At 47.4% G+C, this 19,569-nt stretch overlaps 1 protein-coding gene across 1 annotated transcript; it reads left to right on the forward strand.

The window, feature by feature from the left end:
• The first annotated feature begins 669 nt into the window (after positions 1–669).
• On the forward strand, positions 670–9,604 carry LOC139357038 (cuticle collagen 2C-like). The gene is made up of 5 exons (XM_071072495.1): positions 670–698; positions 1,089–1,593; positions 2,512–2,666; positions 8,080–8,213; positions 9,376–9,604. The coding sequence occupies exons 1-5, from the start codon at positions 670–672 to the stop codon at positions 9,414–9,416; spliced, it is 864 nt and encodes a 287-aa protein (XP_070928596.1). The 3' UTR covers positions 9,417–9,604.
• The last annotated feature ends 9,965 nt before the right edge of the window (positions 9,605–19,569 follow it).

A 19,569-nucleotide genomic window follows, 5' to 3' on the forward strand; every position in this document is an offset into this window, starting at 1 on the left:
TAGTAATATCTTTTTAAATACTCCTATTATATTCACCATTTTTAAAGTCTTACATTTATGTATTTTGGTACAAAATTTAAGTATCTAATAATGAGTTAAAATAAATTGCTAAATCACCAGACAGGAAGAAACATTATAAAACTATTTTTGTATTTTTCTCACACATGTTATTTGTTATTAGTCCTATTATTACTAATAGCCACTGTGAACTAATCATATTGTTGTTTTCTTTAAATAATAGCATTTATATAGAAGAAAGGTAAAAAACACACAATATGTATATTTCAAATAAGCACCATATGTGTATACTATTTAGTTTTTATTTTTTAGAGCCAGGGTCTCTCCCCTTGTCTTACAGGCTGGAGTGCAGTAGCACCATCACAGCTCACTGCAGCCTGGACCTGTTGGGCTCAAAGGGTCCTTCCCTCCTCAGCCTCCCCAGGTAGCTGGGACTACAGGTGCAAGCCACCACGCTCGGCTATTTTTTTTCATTTTTGTACAGACGGAGTCTCACTATATTGGTTGCCCAGGCTGGTCTCAAACTCCTGAGCTCAAGTGATCCTCTCGCCTCAGCCTCCTAAAGTGCTGGGATTACAGGCGTGTGCCACCGCGCCCAGCCTACAGTAATTTTTAACATACTATATTATGTTGATTTTTTTTGGATCTGGTATGGCTGTGTTCCAGGATGGATCTCTAAAGTGTGTCGTTGAATACACGTCCCATCTCCTGTCCGCCTGGGTCTTCTCTAGCCCTAAAGCTTAAGGGCCAACTAAGACCTAAGACCCGGTCGCTGCCCGCAAGGGGCTCAGTTTGGTGGTGAAGCCAGATACACACAAAAAAACCAGAGAGCAAGGCGGAAGGTGACATTAAATAAGTCGCCCCAGGTGGGCCTGGGCGGGCCTAACCCAGGACAGGCTCTCCAGGAAGCCTTCCTGGAGGAGGCGGGCCTCAGCTGGACCGCAGGCGCCCAGGAGGAGCTGGGGGTGGGGGTAGTGGGGGCGGGGGTGGTGGTGGTGGGGGCGGGGGTGGTGGTGGTGGGGGCGGGGGTGGTGGGGGCGAGGGTGAGGGCAGTTGGAGTTCCGGGGCAGTGTGAAGAGGAGGGGAGGCCCGGACCTGGACCTTTCCAGGCAGGCGGCCCAAACGGATCTACGTAGCCAGCGCCCCCTCCCAGCTGGGGTCTGCGCGTCCCCCTCCAGGCCGCTGGCGGGGAGAGTCTGGCAGTCTGAAGGCCCCGGGGCAGCAGGCCTGGGAGAGCCGGGGTCTCCCTCCTGTCCCCTGCTCCCGGGAGACCCGCGTTTCCAGGGCACCGTCCTTTACCCGGGGCCGCCGTCCTCCCGGGCTCAGCTTCTGGCGAGGCCACCGCGCCCCGCAGCGCCGGTGTCGCGGCCCCACGGAGGGCCAGGAGCCTCCAGGGCGCCCCAGCTGCGGGGCGGCTGCTGCCGGGCGGTGCCACAGCGGGGCCCGCGCGGCCCATCCCGCGCCACGCCCCCTCCTCCGCCAGCACCGTTGCCAGCGGCCCGGCTGCGAGCCCGCCGGCGCCCGGCCACCCGCCCGCTGCGTCGCCTGGCGGCGCGCCTGCAGCTGAGTCAGCCTGTGAGTCAGCGCCCCCTGACCGCGCCGCGTCTGGGCCCGGGAGAGGGGGAGACAAGGAGGCGGAAGGCGGGAAGGACGCGGAGCGGGGCTGGGGGAGGAGGAGGGGGCGGGGCAGGCAACTCGGAGGGTGGGGTGGGGGAGGAGGAGGCAGCAACTCGGAGAGGGGATGAGGAGAGAGAGGAGCAGAAAGAGGGAGGGAGGGCACGCGGGGAGAGGGAGAGGGGAGGCTACCCAGGAACCAGCTCATCCTCAGAGTGTCTCGAAGTCAGGCCTGCACAAGGTTACCTGAGGCTCCCAGGAGTGTGGCCTGCAGCCCGCGGCACACTGTCTTGGTGATCCAGGTTTTGGCCTATGGAAAGTCTACACTGTGGCTTAAGGTGGTCCTGTTCAAACTTTATGTCAAAAACCTCAGCCCTGTATTTCTCTTAAGAAGTACATTTTACATCGCAACCAAGTTCCGCAAAACCGTATTTCTCCCTATACAGGACTGCAGGGATGCACTCTTTACACTCTCTATTCTGGGTTTTTTTTGGTGGTGGTGGTGGTGGTTTTTGATGATGACAGTGATGAAACACTAAACTGATTTTAGGATCTATTAATAGGTTACAACCTGCTGTGTGAGGAACACCTTTGAAGCTATCAGGCATGTCTGTCTTTTCTCTTTTAAATACAATGCACAGCAGCAGGAAAGGGCCTGCTCACCTGCTGGCCAGAGGCTTCCTGCTCTCAGCTTCCATGACTACTTTTTTTGAGACAGAGTCTTGCTTTGTCACCCAAGCTGGAGTGCAGTGGCGTGAACACGGCTCACTGCAGCCTCAACGTCCCGGGCACAAGTGATCCTCCTGCCTCAGCCTCCCAAGTAGCTGGGACTACAGGCATGGACCACCACACCTGGCTAATTTTTTAATTTTTTTGTAGAGATGGGGTCTCACTATGTTGTTCAAGCTGGTCTCAAAAAACTCCTGGGCTCAAGCGATCCTCCTGCCTCAGCCTCCCAAAGAGCTGGGACCCACAACTCCCACTGATTCCCATGGACCCGAGACAGAGCCTCCATGGGCAAGAAACACACCACGGTTTGTGTTTGTTTGTGTTGTTTGTGTTTGGATGTGCACTGAATCCTGGTAACTGGGATTACCTGGGGTGAGAGGGCACTAGGGATGAGAGGAGGACTTTTCACTCTACTTCGCTGCTGGTTGAATTTTTGTCACATATATTACTTAAAAATGTTTATTTAAAAGCATTTCAAACCTACCAAAAGGTGTCAGAAACAAATGTGACACACAGTCACGCTGCCGTTCTCCCCATTCCACACCCTGCAGAAATCTCTAGCTAGCTTCAGTACTTCTCTGAGGAGTGAGGAGTGGATGAAGCCTCAGAATGCTTTATTTTATATATAATTTTTTTCTGAGACGAAGTCGCAGGCTGGTCTCAAATTCCTGGGCTCAAGCAATCCTCCTGCCTTGGTCAAGCATGAGCCACTACGCCTGGCCAAGGAGCTGATTTCTGATCCTAGGTCTTGAAATTTTTTTTTCTTTTCTTTTCTTTTTCTTTCTTTCTTTTTTCGGTAAACTTTTATTTTAGGTTCAGGGTGCATGTGCAGGTTTGTTATATAGGTAAACTTGTATCATGGGGGTTTGTTGTGCAGATTATTTCATCACTCAGGTACTATGCCTAGTACCCAGTTCAAATTCTTTTCTTTTTCTTTTCTTTTTTTTTTTTTTTTTTTGAGGAAGGGTCTCACTCTGTGGCCCAGGCTGGTGTGCAGTGGCACAATCTCAGCTCACTGCAACCTCTGAATCCCAGGCTCAGGTGATCCTCCCACTTCAGCCTCCTGAGTGGCGCACACCACCATACCCAGCTGATTTTTCTATTTTTAGTAGAGATAGGGTTTCTCCATGTTGCCTAGGCTGGTCTCGAACTCTTAGGTTCAAGCAATCCACCTGCCTTGGCCACCCAAAGTGCTGGGATTACAGGCATGAGCCACTTTGCCCGGCCCCAATTCGGAATTCTAACACAGTCTTCTGAGTAGTCTCACCGATTGATCATGTCAAAATTGTTGAAAGCTGTTTGCTGTCCTGCAGACTGTCCCCTCTGACATTGTCCACAGCACCAAATCTGGCCTGCAGATGATCTGGAGCCATCTCATCAGCAGGCAGGTCTGTCCCAGGTCCTGGCTCTGCCCAGGGAACTGGCAGTTCCTGAGAAGTGAGAGGTATGCAGTTACCTCTCAACACCTCTTCAGTCCCTATCTCCCAGAGCATGTAGTAAGGTCTTTTGGGGGAGATATACCAAAAACCAAGAGTAATTAAGATGGGACTTGGACTCTGGCCTGGAGAAGATTCTAATGTAGTTGGAGAACAATACGAAGCAGCACAAATCAGCTTACTTACGTGTTGGGTGTAGGTGGTTAATGAAGTCGGCCTTTGGGACTATTTGGGCTTGGAAGGCCCTGGAGGAACCTCCTCTAGGACATGGGACCTGAAAAATCTCCTAGCTGGTGGTTGCCACTGTGAATCCCTCTCTCCAGGACAGAGAAACCTGACATTGCCTGAGCCCCCACATTTGATCTGGCTTGTTCTAAATCAACTCTTGAGAGCCTGCTGTATAAAGGAGAAAGTGCCCTTTGGCTCACTGGGAGTAAGAAATACAGCCATCGAGAAAACCAGAAAGTCCGTGCCTGCTGCAGGCACACTCCTGGCTCCGCAGGAAACTCCATCAGGGAAGGCAATTATTACAGGAGAGAACACTGCTTGGAGTTGTGGACGCTGTTGCCCGCCCAGCTTCCATTCTCCCCTTCCTTCCTAACAGCACCCCAGTTTTGTTCAGGTATCTGCCTGTCCACACATGCTTCAGGGAAAGCCGGCCCTTGCTCAGCCCCTTGCCCGCAGCTCCTGAGTGGGGGCTGTGGACGCTGATTTTTCAGAGAGTGATCTCATTGTATTTGCCAACCTGCGCATAGCATTTCCTGGCCCAAGATTTACTTCAGGAATGGGCTCGTAATCAAATTCAGCCCAGTGGAATATGAAGGTAAGTTTGGAGACTTCTGGGGAAGAAACGTGCTCCTGTTCTTTAAAGAGAGAACTACCACAAGAGCCCCCAGTCTCCTCCAGAGTGGCAAGCAGGCATGGGATCTGAAACTTCTAGAACCATTTGGCCATCAGGAAGAAGGCAGCCTGATAACAAAGACAGCCCCAGAAGATGGTGTAGTTAAAGAAATCAGAGAGAAACAGAGCCAGGTTGCTGGATCATTCTGATCCTGAAGTCTCCATTGCATCTAATCACATACTGCTGTGGTTGGCAGAGGGGTGCATCTTGGATTGCCGCTGGGGATGAAAGCAGATTCCCGAAAGCAGATGTCCCAGCTGGGTCCTGCATCTCTCCCTGCCATTGCCCCTGGGTTCCACTGGTGTCCTGTTTCCAGTCCAGGATCTCATTCAGAATCCAACATGGCACTTGTCTCCTCCCATTTGGGGCAGTTCCCTCATCTTTCCTTGTCGCTGTGACACTGGCCAGCTATTTTACAGGACGTTTCTCGCTTTGGATTTGTCTGATGTTTTCTCAGTATTAGATTGAGGATATGCATTTTTTTGGCACAAATGCCATTGAAGTGATGCTGTGCGCCTCTCAGGACCCTCTGTCAGGGGAGGGGTGATGATACATCTCATGACTGGTCATGGTAGCTCTGATCACTTGGTTAAAGTGGCATCTCTCTGAAGTTTCTCCACTGGAAAGTTGCTATTTTCCCTTTGTAATTAATAAATATCCTGTGGGGGAGATGCTTTATGAGTATGTAAATACCCTGTTTCTCATCATATTTTTGCCTACTAATTTTAGCATCGGTTGATGATTGCTGGCTGCCACAGTTATTACCACAGTTTTTAGCAAATGGTGATTTTCTTTGTACATCGCTCTTTCTATATTTATTAATTGGAATTATACTGTAAAAAACTCTTTCCCCCATGTGTATTTATTCCATTATTTTTGTATCTGTATGAACTCTTGGATATTTCTCTTATTCTATGGGTTATAATTCATTGCAATTATTTTTACTCAAATTGTACCAGATCTGGGATCTGTACCTGATATTGGGATCTCCTTAGTTGACTCCTATGTGCTCCTATGTCCTTGGACACGCCCCATCAGTCCTTGATCCCTTCCTTACATTCTGGCACAAGGTGCTCCAGGCTCATCTGGTACTCTCCCTGTCCCAGCCATGGAATCAACTGTTTCTCTAAGAGCCCTGACTTGTTTTGCTGGAGGATGGTATTGAGAAAGTGAGATCTGGGCACTAGTCAGATTTAACTTGATCAAATGAAAATGCAGAACTGTGCTGACAGGCGGGACAGTGTGGGAAGGAGCGGTCGGACTGCAGGGCCCAGGCGAGGGGCAGAGGGACAGACAGACTCTGAGAGGGAGGGCAGCTTGGCCGCTCAGTCCTTGGCTGGGAGCCCCTGTGGGGAGCACAGCCTGTGGATTCAGCACTGGCAGAGCTTGCCTCTAGGGTGTACACCTGGAGGCTGCAGTTGGGAGGGAGAGGAAAAATTTTTACTTTTAAAAAATCATGGGCATCTATTATTAATACTTTAAAAATTATAATAATAAAAGCAGAAAAGGTCTACTTTTCTATTTTTTTGACCATGTGTACAATTTTTGTTTCCTTTTCTCAAACTGAAGAACAGTGGAACAGATGCAGATGGACTGTCAAATAACATGGGCTCTCACTGCGCCACACTCACTGGTGCGGTGGGCCTTTGTGCAGGGATCCAGCTGCACTCCAAATCCCAATCATGACATCCTTAAGGCTCAGAGCCGGGGGCGGGGGGAGGGGGCTGCAGAGACCATCTTAGGCTGGGGCTTTCAAACTCTCCTGATTGCCACCCACAGCAAAGACAAAGTCTATTTTATACCATGACCTACCATACAGACATACCTTCAAAATTTTATGGCACAGTACTCACTCTTGTTATGTGCGACACATTCAATTGTCTATTTTAGGCAGGTTATTTCCTGCTAGTTTGCCATGCTCTTATTATGCAAATGGGAAAGTGAGGCCCTAAAAAGGGGAGTGAGTGCCCAAAGGTTGCAGCTTTTCAGGATGCATTTACTAAGGGCCTGCCAAACAGCGCCACATTTTTATAGCTATGGAGAGAAATGGGTCTGAATAAGAAGGGTAGACTTTCTATTTAAGTGTCAAGAGCTGGATGAAATTAGCCTACGGGTCTTAAACCAGAGATTTCCTGCCTTTATTCAAAAGCCCCAAATTCCTTATTATGGAGGCCTTAAGCTCTGTAAAATAAATGTTTTGTCCATAATCTGTTCATTCATCCACTTACTCAGCAAATGTCCTTAGATAGTAGTAGGTGGAGAGCAGGCATGCAAGGCGAAGGGGCATCAGTCTCCCAGAGAGACAGACATACAAACAGCCACCGCCTGGGCAGGACCTGGCAGTAATGGAGATGTGCACAGGGTGGGCAGGGGAGGTGCTGAGGCAAGCGGGAACGTGACCTTTGGAAGGTTACCTTCCTGAGCTTCAGTTTCCTTCCCCATAAAATGGGGGTGGGACCTGCCTCCCCGAGTTGTAATAAGCTCTGAGAACCTGCTGGCACAGTGCTGTGCCACTGTTGGAGAAGGAAGGCTTATGCCAGCCTGGTAAGGCCAGGAGGGTCTTAGGAGAGCTTGGTATGGAGGCCTGCAGGATGGGAGGGTCCAAGGAGCTCCTGAGAATTTGGGGGCTGGAGAAGAGTGGCTGATGACAATGACAAGGAGGGCTGGAGATGCAGAGGCCATGATGGAGGCCCTTGTGTGCTTGCCACATACTGGAGTTTAAATTTAGCCCTGTGAGCAAGGGGGGCCATTGAAATGCTGTGAGTGGAGGAGTGACATGGCCAGATCTGGATCCACCACACTGACTCAAACAAGGGATTTCTGTAGCCATAAGAAAGCTGGTAGTCAAAATCGGACACTGTGCAGTGCTTGGAAGACACCCTATTAGGTGACTCAGGTATATAACGGGGTTAGCGTCTCAAGTGAATGGCTGAGGGCAAGGGGAGGCAGGCTGAGGTGGGCAGACAGCTGTACCTCATTCCTGAGACCATCCAGGGCAGGGCTTTTCTGACGAGACACACGACCCTGACACCAGACAGAATACTGTACTCCCCCATCCTTGGAGGGGCTGACTCTAGAGAATCCACTGGGTGAGTCCAGGAACCTACAAGTTCTGCACCCCTTGGATAGGTAGGCATTTTGTGGGCATGAGGTAGGCGTTACAGTGATAAGATACACAGGGCTCTAAACCACAGAGGCCCTGGTTCAAATCCTGCCTCCTCCGAATACAAATTAGTTGACTTTGGGAAATCAGTCAACTTTGCCCTGGGCTGCAGTTTCCTCACTGTCAAATGCATGGGAGAGGGTGTGTGAAGAGTTAAAATGCATTTAGATTTCACTGTACAGTCTCCTCCAACATGATCTCACACTCTCCTTTTACAGTATAAGCAGGCTGATGTCAGAGGCTGTGACTCTTCCAGGGCTACACAGTGGACAGGTGGCAGAGCCAGGAGCCAAGAGGTGGTCCACCTGCCTCTATGAACCCACACTCCTCCCGCTACCCCTTCTGGGGCCAGGTGAGAAGCAGGGAGCTGGCACTGCCCCAACCCAGATTCCTCAGCAGGGAGGGCCTGGCCGCCTGGGCCCAGCGTGAAACCCGGGAGTCTGTTAACCTAGGCCCGGAGGCCAGAGTGCGCGGCGGATGAGTCACGCCAAGCCGCTGCACCAGGAGACCCCCTCCTCCCTGCCCACGCCCGGGCCGAGAGCTGGTTGCCGAGCAATAAGACATAACATATATAAATAGATGCGACTCCTGCTGTAACAGGGAGGCCTGATTCTTGGGCTGCTGTCTTTTCCTTGCCTCTCCTCTGCGCCCCTCGGCCTTCCTCCCAGCGTCTCCTGGTGCAGTCAGCTCGATCCTCAGCTAAGAGCTCCCAGCCCTGCGTGCCAGGGCACTGCCTTCACGAGGACGGTCTTGGATGGACGGACGCGGGCTGGGCGTAGCTGCGCTGGGCAGGCCAGGGGTGTGGAAGGAAGCAGGGGCACGCTGCTGGACTGGACGTTTACCACCCGCGGGGGCTAGGCGAGGGCGGTGGAGCGGGCATGACGGCCGGACACTGGATCAGAAGGGGTGGGCGGACCCAGCTCCTGCGACTGGCGGGAGTGCGCCCGGTTCCCAGCAGCAGACGGGGCCTGCTGCCCTGCTCCCCATTCCCCTCATAAGTGACTCCTCCAAAGGGCACTTTTCTTATTCCACCTTGCGTCACCTGGTACTCACCTTAGCTGCAGAACGCCTTGCCAGCTTGCTCCCTGGCTGGGCCTGCTGTCTGCACAGTTGTCCTGCCCAGGTCACGATGTTCATGACACAGAGTATTCCCATCAACCCAGGAAGTTCTTGCCTCTTTGCAGACCATCCTCCACTCTTGGCCCCTGGCTATATGTTTTGCCTTTATTAGAATTTCGTATAAATGAAATTTATGTAAGATGTTAATTTTTGTCTGGCTTCTTTCACTGAACACAATACTTCTGAAATTCGTTCATGTCATCAGTGGTTTGTTCCTTTCTTTGCTAACCAGTTGATGAATATTTAGGTTGTTTATGACTATCATGAATAAAGCATGTAGAAACATACATGTACAATTATTTGTGTGGACATGTTTTCATTTCTCCTGAGGAAATACCTAACACTGGAATTGCTGTTTCATTAATTAAGATATTGTTATCATCCCCATTTTATAGATAAAAGACTGAAGCTCAGAGAGGTGAAGCAGCTTGCCTGAGCTCACACAGCATGGCAAAAATTCAAAGCCATGTCTGAGCTGTACACCAGGTGGTCACTTGTACAAAAGAGGTAATTTTTGGAGTCAAAAGTCCTTGACTGGTAGATAAATTACCACATATGGGCTGAATTCCACTGCATTCAGGTTTGTAGCTTGCAGAAACAGACTGACACTGAGCCCAAGTTGTGAGCACCCCACGCTGAGAGGTCACTCTTTGAAGGCATTTCAGCAGCTGACTTCTGGGAACTTAAGCTGCAGGTCTGCAAGGATTTTGTTAGTTTTGTGAAGGTGGTGTTGGCCAGGTTTCTCCACTGGAAAGTCACGATTACTCCACTATAATTACTAAACTGAAAGGAGGGACATTGAGACTAAGAATCTGATTCATCAAGCTTTCACCCGCTAGTCTGAATACCCACCATGAATTCCTAACTCCATTCCTTTCCCATTTGCTAGTTGTATTATTCTGTTAGGGAGAGCTTTTCCTTCTTCCTCAGTTACGTTTACATCACTATATCCTCAAGGATTTTATTCTACGGAATCTAATCCATTACCATCATTGTTTTAATGTTTGATGTGTTCCAACTTTGGCCAAAAGCAGTCTCATTAAACTGACTTCTATGTCCTTTTAACATGCTCCTGTGATTCTCTGAGCACTTCCTTACTCTCATGTATAAGATATTCCAAGCTCCTGCTCTTCTCCTGTACCAGCCTTGGTACCTTTTAGTAGAGAATGACATTTAGAAACCAAGATCAGGGTGTGAGATGAACTTCTGGGTACTGGGATGTCACAGCTTCTAGGCCACCTCAGTCTGCAGGTTTTTAAGGCAGCAAGTGAGGTGAAAGGCGGGGCCATGAGATTGAACTTGTAAGCTACGGACTCAGCAAAATCAGGCTGCTGGTGGTAGGATGTCTATAACAAGCGCAGCGAGCTCACTCATGGGCCCACAGGGTGGTGGAACTGGGCAGTCAGTCCAACCAGGCAGTGGTTTCTCTACTCAGAAACACCTTTGTAGGCTGGGCAGGGTGACTCATGCCTGTAATCCCAGCGCTCTGGGAGGCCGAGGCAGGCAGATCACCTGAGGTCAGGAGTTCGAGACCAGCCTGGCCAACATGGCAAAACTCTGTCGCTACTAAAAATACAAAAATTAGCCGGGTGTGGTGGCAGGCACCTGTAATCCCAGCTACTTGGGAGACTGAGGCAGGAGAATCGCTTGAACCTGGGAGGTGGAGGTTGCAGTGAGCCAAAATTGTGCCACTGCACTCCACCTGGGCATCAGAGTGATACTCTGCCTCAAAAAAAAAAAAAAAAAAAAAAAAAAAGAAAGAAAGAAAGACTTTTGTAAATTTTACACATTTATAAATCTTTCAGCTCTTTTTGCCTTGCTGTGAGTTACTTCCATGACAGAGGACCTGGGAGGCTGGTTTTCCAGGATGGTGGGAACATCAGGGACAGTGTGGGGACACATGGAGAAGGGTGGCCTCAGGGCCTCCACAAGGTGGACTGCCACAGTGATGGGAAACTTCACAGATCTCTCCTGGCAGACACTCTGCTGTCCTCAAGGCTGATCAGCTGGCTGGCTTGGGAGACAGCCAATGCCTGGAGGGGACTTCAGGAATCAGAGGTGGTGACTCATAGTGGGAGGCCACAGTCTCAGAGTCCGGTTCTCTGAAAAGAACCACGCCTTCCAATGGTGTCTGGCGCCCTGCATTCTGAAGAGCCTGCTGGCTCTGGGGTCCACCGGGGCTGAGGCAGTCTCGGGCCTGTTGTGGGCAATGGGTGGGAACAAGTGCCGTATATCTCCAGTGGCTTTCGTGTGTGTCACCCTGCAAGCCTCCACCATAATCTTGGGAGCAGGATGCCTTTTTCTGTCTTCCAGACACTCAGGCTGAGAAGCGCAGGCACAGGTCTCTGCCGACTCTCGCGTTCTTCACAGTGCAGCCCGGCCAGAGCTGCCTGGCCCAGCCGGCAGCCAGCCGGCAGCGTGAGGCCACAGGGAGCCTGCTTTCTCAAACTGAGCAGCCTTGGCAGTCTGGAGGGCCCGGGGACAGCGGCATTGCTGCTTCTCAGGACAGACTCTGCGCAGCTGAGCTTCGGCCAGGCTAGCCCATGGTGAAGAACCAAAGCCAACCTTTGTGACTTGACTTGCAGGAAGCAGTTGGGGAAGAACCTACATTGCACTGGGTCGAGGCGTATGCTGAGCTGTGAGGATGACGATAACTACCTCCTCACTCATTTCTGCAATGTGGACCCCCTGGATGGTGCACTGAGAGGGTTTAGCATCCTCCAAACCGCCCAGAGAGGGGCTCGGAGGGCTTGGATGAAGGCAGCCTGTGGTGTCAAGGATGGTAAGGCGGATCTTGGAGGCAGAGGCCCAGATGCTGGGAGGGGCAGCTGAAGTTGGCAAGACAGGGAGTGGTGCCCTGGTGCATTAGGCAATGGGGAGGGGCTCTGGGATGGGCATTTGGGAGGTACCATGGAACGGAGTGAGGGAGAGCCTGTCAGGTGGCTCTGAGGTCCTCTCTGGCTGCTCCATTTAGTGTCCTTGGGGTCTGGTGACAGCCACCTGACCTTTCTCTGCCGCTTTTTCCTTATATGTGAATTGAAAATTACAGGAAAACAGTAAGATAATTAAATAGGAGGAGGGGAAGAAACAGACAATTCTCCTCTTGCTGTCAAGACAAAGACACTGGAAGTAAGGAGTAGACCATCAGACCGTCAGGGGGATGCTGCAGTGCTGAAGAACATAAGTAGGCTCCCAGCAAATAGCCAACTTCTGAAAAATGGGTTATCCTTGTTAGCAATGTGGTATATTTAAAAAAAAAATTTATCAATAAATAGTAATTTTTTTTATTTTGAGAGTCTCACTTTGGCACCCAGACTGGAGTACAGTGGCACAATCACAGCTCACTGCAACCTCTGCCTCCCAGGCCCAAGCTTTTTTTTTTTTTTTGTAGAGACAGGGTTTTACCATGTTGCCCAGGCTGGTCTCCAACTCTATAGCTTAAGCAATCCGCCCGCCTTGGCCTCCCAAAGTGCTGGAATTACAGGCACGAGCCACTGTGCCCAGAGGATACATAATAATTGTATATATTTATCAGGTACATGTGATATTTTGATACATGCATACAATGTGCAATGACTAAATCAGGGTATTTAGGATATCTACCGCTTTGAACATTTATCGTTTCTTTATGTTAGAAACTTTTCAAATCTTTTATTCTAACCATTCCAAAATATATATTATTGTTAATTATAGTCACCCTACTGTGCTATCAAACACCAGGACTTATTCCTTCTATTTAATTGTATGTTTGTACCCATTAACCAACCTCTCTTTCTTTCCTCCTCCTCCTCACCGCTCACCCTTCCCAGCCTCTGGTAACTATCATTCTACTCTCTACCTCCATGTGATCAAATGTTTTAGCTCCACATATGAGAATATATATTTTTCCTTCTGTGCCTCGAGTATTTCACGTAACATAATGATCATCTACGTTGCTACAAATAACAAGATTTCATTCTTTTCAGTGGCTTCATAGTATTGCATTGTGTATATATGCCACATTTTCTTTACTCATTCAACTGTTGATGAACACTTGGGTGATCCCATATCTTGGCTATTGTGAATAGTGCTGCAATAAACATGGGAATGCAGCTATCCCTTTGATATACTGATTTCCTTTATTTTGGATAAATACCCAGTAGTGAGATTATAGTAGTGAGATTGCTGGATCATATGGTAGTCCTATTTTGAGTCTTTTGAGAAATCTCCATACTGTTTTCCATAGTGGCTGTACTAATTTACATTCCTACCAACAGTGTATAAGAGTTTCCTTTTCCGGCCGGACGCGGTGGCTCACGCCTGTAATCCCAGCACTTTGGGAGGCTGAGGTGGGTGGATCACGAGGTCAGGAGATTGAGACCATCCTGGCCAACATGGTGAAACCCCGTCTCTACTAAAATTACAAAAATTAGCTGGGCGTGGGATTACAGTGTGCCTGTAATCCCAGCTACTCGGGAGGCTGAGGCAGGAGAATCGCTTGAACTAGGGAGAGAGAGGTTGCAGTGAGCCGAGATTGCACCACTGCACTCCAGCCTGGCAACAGAGCGAGACTCCATCTGAAAAAAAAAAAAAAAGAAAAGAAAAAAAGAGTTTCCTTTTCCCCACATCCTGGCCAGCATGTTATTTTTTGACTTTTAAACAAGAGACATGATAATAGGTAAGATGATATTTCACTGTATTTAAACATTTTTTTAAATGGACCTGTTTTGATACAGAACTTACTGTGGTTTTGATGCATTTTTCCGGATGATTAGTGATGCTGAGCATTTTTTTTCTATACCATTGGCCATTTATTTATATGTCTTCTTATGAGAAATGTCTATTTATTTACGTTTCTTGCCCACTTTTTAATGGGATTATTCATTTTTTTGCTATTGAATTGTTCAAGTTCCTTGTATATTCTGGATATTAGCCCCTTGTTGGATGAATAGTTTGCAAATATTTTTTCCCATTCAACAGGTTGTCTGTTCATCCTGTTGTTTCCTTTGCTGTGCAAAAGCTTTTTAGTTTTACTAAGTTCCATTTGTCTATTTTTGTTTTTGTTGCCTGAGAAATCTGATGTTTTAAAAGCCTATCTTCTACTATAATCACTCAGAATGCACTAACTCAGATAGCTCACGTGATTGAAGGACCGTTGGGTCCTTTTCTTACATAGAAGCTCTCCCCCAACAGCAATCCATAACATTCCTTTGCATTGTATTGGTAAAGTGAGCAAAATTAGGTTAAGCTGTGACAAGTGCTAAAGGAACAAGAAAAGGACAGCCATTCCGTGGCAAGTGTGTGAGTTTCACGTCTCAGAGTTGAAGTTAGCACAGGTACTCCGGTGGGCTCGCTCACTCTACCTCAAGCACTAAGGGCAAAAACCACTCTCTCGCCATTGCGTTTTTCCAGCAGCCAAGAAGTTATCAAGAGCACTATGTCCATAGTTGCATGAACATCTTTCATTAAAAAAACTAGAATAAAGTTAAATTTTTAAATATACTTCCAGATACTGAAAATTATGTTTGTAAGTATAAGAGAAAATAAGTGAAACTACTTATGTTAGCTGGGTGCGGTGGCCCACACCTGTAATCCCAGCACTCTGGGAGGCTGAGGTGGGTGGATCACTTGAGGTCAGGAGTTTGAGACCAGCCTGGCCAACATGGTGAAACCCCGTCTCTACTAAAATACAAAAAAAATCAGTCGGGTGTGCTGGCATGCACCTGTATCCCAGCTACTCAGGAGGCCGAGGCAGGAAAATTGCTTGAACCTGGGAGGTGGAGGTTGCAGTGAGCTGAGATCACACCATTGCACTCCAGCCTAGGTGACAGAGCGAGATTCCATCTCAAACAACAACAACAAAACCCACAAAAATTAGCCAGGCATGGTGGCACACACCTGTAATCCCAGCTACCTGGGAGGCTAAGGTGACAGAATCATTTGAACCTGTGAGGTGAAGGTTGCAGTGAGCTGAGATGATGCTATTGTACTCCAGGCTGGGTGACAAAGTGACACCCTGTCTCAAAAAAAAAAAAAAAAAAAAAAAAGAAGAAAGAAACTACTTATGCCATGTTAAGTGAAAAGAGTAAGATACAAAATTGCATGTATAGGACAGATCACAACTATTCATACCTAAGAACTATTTAAAAATGTATCTAAAAATAAAAAAAGACCAGCACAAGAAAGATTTATGACTAGAGAAAAACTGAATAGAAAGAGAACTATAGAAGGAATGAGTTTTTTCTTTTTCTTGTGTTTTCCATATTTTCTATTATAAATATATATACCAATGGAAAATATATAACAAACATAATGTTAAAGTAAGAAGTTAATGTACTAGCAACTGATGGATAAAAGAATTAGAGCTGATCAAGATTACAGAGAATTCAAGACAACTGTCTGTTAGAAACCTTGTCACATTGCCTCTTTCCACACTTAGAAAATTTTGTGGGCATTCCATACGCAGAAATCCCAGAAATAACTTTTGTTTGGCTGTGGCAGCACTGTGAACTTTTAAAAATCAGATTTACTAATGTTCTGCTTCTTGTAACAGTGAAGTGGCCCTGGGGATAATCATAATAGATTTTTGGAAGATCATTTACATATGGGGTAGGCCCTACAATCCACTCTGGTCCCCCAAGTCTTGCCTCTCCACGAGCTTCTCAGGGCCAACACAGTTGGCTGCTAGGCAACAACCATCCATCTCTCAGCTCCCTTGGAACCTAACCCGGCTTCTGCTTAGATATAGCCAGGCAGTGTGCCCAGCCCCAGGTGGACCCCGGGTGGGCTGAACCCATCATGGTGATCCTGACTTCTATGTCATAGCCATGTGACCCAATTCTCAGCCAACAAAATACTATTAGCAGTCGGCTCAGCTACCGGGACAGTGGGACAGTCATTTACACCTCCCATAGGAAAGTACACAGCCCTGTGGTCCAGATTAGGGAGGGGATTCTGCTCCCAGAGCCACCATTCCTGTGTATGGCCCCATGTCCTGACTCTCCAAGATGGCCTGCAAGTACTCCAGTGTGGGAGGAAGGGACAAGGAAAGACGTAAAAGCAGTAGTCTCTTAAGAAAGGGACTCTCAATGAAGGTCTCTGGATGGACACACTTCAGTTGACTTCCCTTTTGCCAGTACTTAGTCACCTGGTCACATTTAGTTGCAAGGGAGCTAGGGAATGAACTCTTTATTATAGGAGTCCTATATGCTCAGATAAAATTTGATTACAATGGGAAGAGGAGAATAAACTTGGGGGCACAGTTAGCAGACATTGCTGCAAAAACAAAATGAGTAGTCTGCTGGGAGGCTGATGGGAAATACTATCCATAATGAAAAGAGAATCCTTTGCACACCCAGCACCAGATATTGGTCTCTAACACCATTCTGCAACAAAAGAAACCAAGGTCCTTTGGAAAAATGGCTGATTTTAGACTGGGACAGGAAATATTCAAGATGATCTTGGAGTGCTGGCAGTGCCAGAAAGCAAAGAAGTGCTGAAAAGTAAAAAAACAAATGAACAAACAAACAAAAACACACACACACAAAAAACATAATGAGGTGTATCGAAGGGACACAGGAGACAAATCAAAGTGCTCCCAATGGCCAAACCCAGAATAATTAGAGCAACAAAATAAGTAATGTTAGTATTAGATTATAACCCAGAGCATAAAATATATACCCACAAGTCTATATTAATATAAATAAAAGATTACATAATAAGTAAACAGGGGAGAAGAGACAAATCTCACATGCAGAAGAATTTCTAGTAATTTGTGCAGATACTTTGAACTCAAGGAGGTGGAGCATAGCTCCCCACTCCTTAGGTGTGGGCTGGGCATAGTGACTTCCTTGCAAAGAGTATAGTATGGAAAGAGGTGAATAGAGAGTAGCTTTACGGGGAAGAAACCTGACAAACACTATGTCAGGCAGGTGATCAAGCTCAACACCAAGTCATAAATCATACTGACAGTACATACCTGCTATGGTTTGAATATGTCCCCCAAAGGTCATGTTTTGGAAAGTTGATCCCCAATGCAACAGTGTTAGGAGGTGGGACCTTTAAGAGGTATTGAAGTTATGATTAAGTTACGAGGGCAGAGCCCTCATGAATGGATTAATGTCATTATCTAGGGAATGGGTACCTTATAACAGGATGAGTTTGACTCTTCTTCCTCTTTCTCTCATCTTTTCTTTGCCCTTCCCCCCCAGGATGACACAGCAAGAAGGTTCTTGCCAGACGTCAGTCCCTCGATCTTGGACTTCCCAGGCTTCAGAACTGTGAGAAATAAATTTCTGTTCATTACACATTACCCAGTCTGTGGTATTTTGTTATAGTGGCACAAAATGGACTAAGACAATGGACTCCCTTTGATAGGATGTGATAAAGATGGCACTTTACTTCAGTGGTCTCCTTCCCCAGAACTCATAACCTCAGTGTCATCATAAGAAAAACATTAGATGATTCACAATTGAAGACTATTCTACCAAACACCTAACCAGTACTCCTCAGCACTGTTAAGGCCATCAAAAACAAGGGGAACTCACAGCCAAGAGAAGCCTAAGGAGACATGATGACTAAGCATAGTGTGGTCTCCTGGATGAGATCCTGGAACAGAAAAAGGGCATTAGGAGAAAACTGAGGACATCTAAATAAAGTATGGACTTCAGTTAATGATAATGCATCAATATTGGTTCACTAGTTATGACAAATGTACTATACTAATACAAGTTCACAATAAGCGGTGTATTAGTCTGTTCTCACACTGCTATGAAGAACTACCTGAGACTGCGTAATTTATGAAGAAAAGAGGTTTAATTGACTCACAGTTACACAGGCTGTACAGAAAGCAAGGCTGGGAGGCCTCAGGAAACTTAAATCATGGTAGAAAGTAAAGGGGAAGCAGGCACATCTTACCGTGGCAGAGTAGGAGAGAGAAACATCAAAGGGGGAAGGGCTACACACTTTTAAACAACCAGATCTTGTGAGAATTCACTTGCTATCACAAGAAGAGCAAGGGGGAAATCCACCCCATGAGGCAATCACCTCCACCAAGGCCCCTCCTCCAACACTGGGAATTACAATTTGACATGAGATTTGGGTGATGATACAAAGCCAAACCATATCAATAGGAGAATATGAACGCTGAATGTGGGTATAGAAGTCTCTGTACTATCGTCTCACTTTTTCTTTAAATCTAAAACTGTTCTTGTAAACAAAAAATAAAATTCTAAGGCCCCCCAACCACCTGAATAGATCCTTCCTCTTGGCCAAGGGCACTCCAATGTTAACCTGATAAAACTACTTCAGGCTGTGATGGAAAGGGGTAGCCGGACATGCCTCCTTCTACCCTCTTCCCTTTTGGAATTCCTGATAGAACAGACTCTTTAAGTCCGATAAGAAACACATATGATCGGCCGGGCGCGGTGGCTCAAGCCTGTAATCCCAGCACTTTGGGAGGCCGAGGCGGGCGGATCACGAGGTCAGGAGATTGAGACCATCCTGGCTGACACGGTGAAACCCCGTCTCTACTAAAAAATACAAAAAACTAGCCGGGCGAGGTGGCGGGCGCCTGTAATCCCAGCTACTGGGGAGGCTGAGGCAGGAGAATTGCGTGAACCCGGGAGGCGGAGCCTGCAGTGAGCTGAGATCCGGCCACTGCACTCCAGCCTGGGCGGCAGAGCGAGACTCCGTCTCAAAAAAAAAAAAAAAAAAAAAAAAAGAAACACATACGATCTATTCTTTCTGAAGCCTGCTATCGGGAGGCTTCATCCACATGACAAAACCTCAGTCTCCACAACCCCTTACAATAACCCAGACATTATCTTCTATTGATAGTAACTCTTTCAAGCAATTGCCAATCAGAAAATCTTTGAATCCATCTATGACTTGGAAGTCCCCACTTCCAGTTGTCCTGACTTTCTGAACCAATGTACACCTTACATGTATTGCTTGGTGCTTTATGTCTCCCTAAAATGTATAAAACCAAGCTGTAATCTGGCTATCTTGGGCACATGTTCTCAGGATCTCCTGAGGGCTGTATCACAGGCCATGGTCACTCATACTTGGCTCAGAACAAATCTCTTCAATTACAGAGTTTGACTCTTTCGTCAACATTCTAAAACAAAAAATTTATTTTAAAAAAGAGTGAGGGAAAGAAACAGAGGGACGGTTCCCCCTTCTTTTCTGTGTAGGAAGTCATGATGTTTGGAGCTGAGATGGCCATCTTTTGATTCTCAATATGCCTGTTCACAGCCCTAACCAACCTTGGACCCCTCTACTGGATTTTTGTTATGTGATAAAATTAATCTCACGGTTTAAGCTGTTTTGGGCCAGGTGTCTTGTTCATTGCAGTTGAATGAATCCCAACGAACAGTACTCATATCATTTTCATGGCCACAGCTGTGGTTCAGACCTTTAGACCTTTATCTCCCTTCCTAGCAGTTTGGCCCGCTCTACTATCCTTCCTTCCCAATCTCCTGGCAGCTCTCTTCCTTCTCTAGCTTCACTCCTGCCTGCATTTCTCCCAAAACCCAGTGGCCAGCAACTCTTGCCATTCCTAGGCAGGGCATGTTCCCTCATAATTCCAAGCTTGGACACACAGGATTCCC

The sequence above is a fragment of the Macaca nemestrina genome, chromosome 11 (genome assembly GCF_043159975.1).
Source record: "Macaca nemestrina isolate mMacNem1 chromosome 11, mMacNem.hap1, whole genome shotgun sequence".
Taxonomy (NCBI): Eukaryota; Metazoa; Chordata; class Mammalia; order Primates; family Cercopithecidae; genus Macaca; species Macaca nemestrina.

Coding starts and splice junctions, on each gene's coding strand:
- LOC139357038 (XM_071072495.1), top strand. CDS start 670: ATGGCTGTGTTCCAGGATGGATCTCTAAA. Junction 699..1,088: donor TTCCAGGATGGATCTCTAAA/GTGTGTCGTTGA, acceptor GTTCCGGGGCAG/TGTGAAGAGGAGGGGAGGCC. Junction 1,594..2,511: donor GCCTGCAGCTGAGTCAGCCT/GTGAGTCAGCGC, acceptor ATTTTTTTGTAG/AGATGGGGTCTCACTATGTT.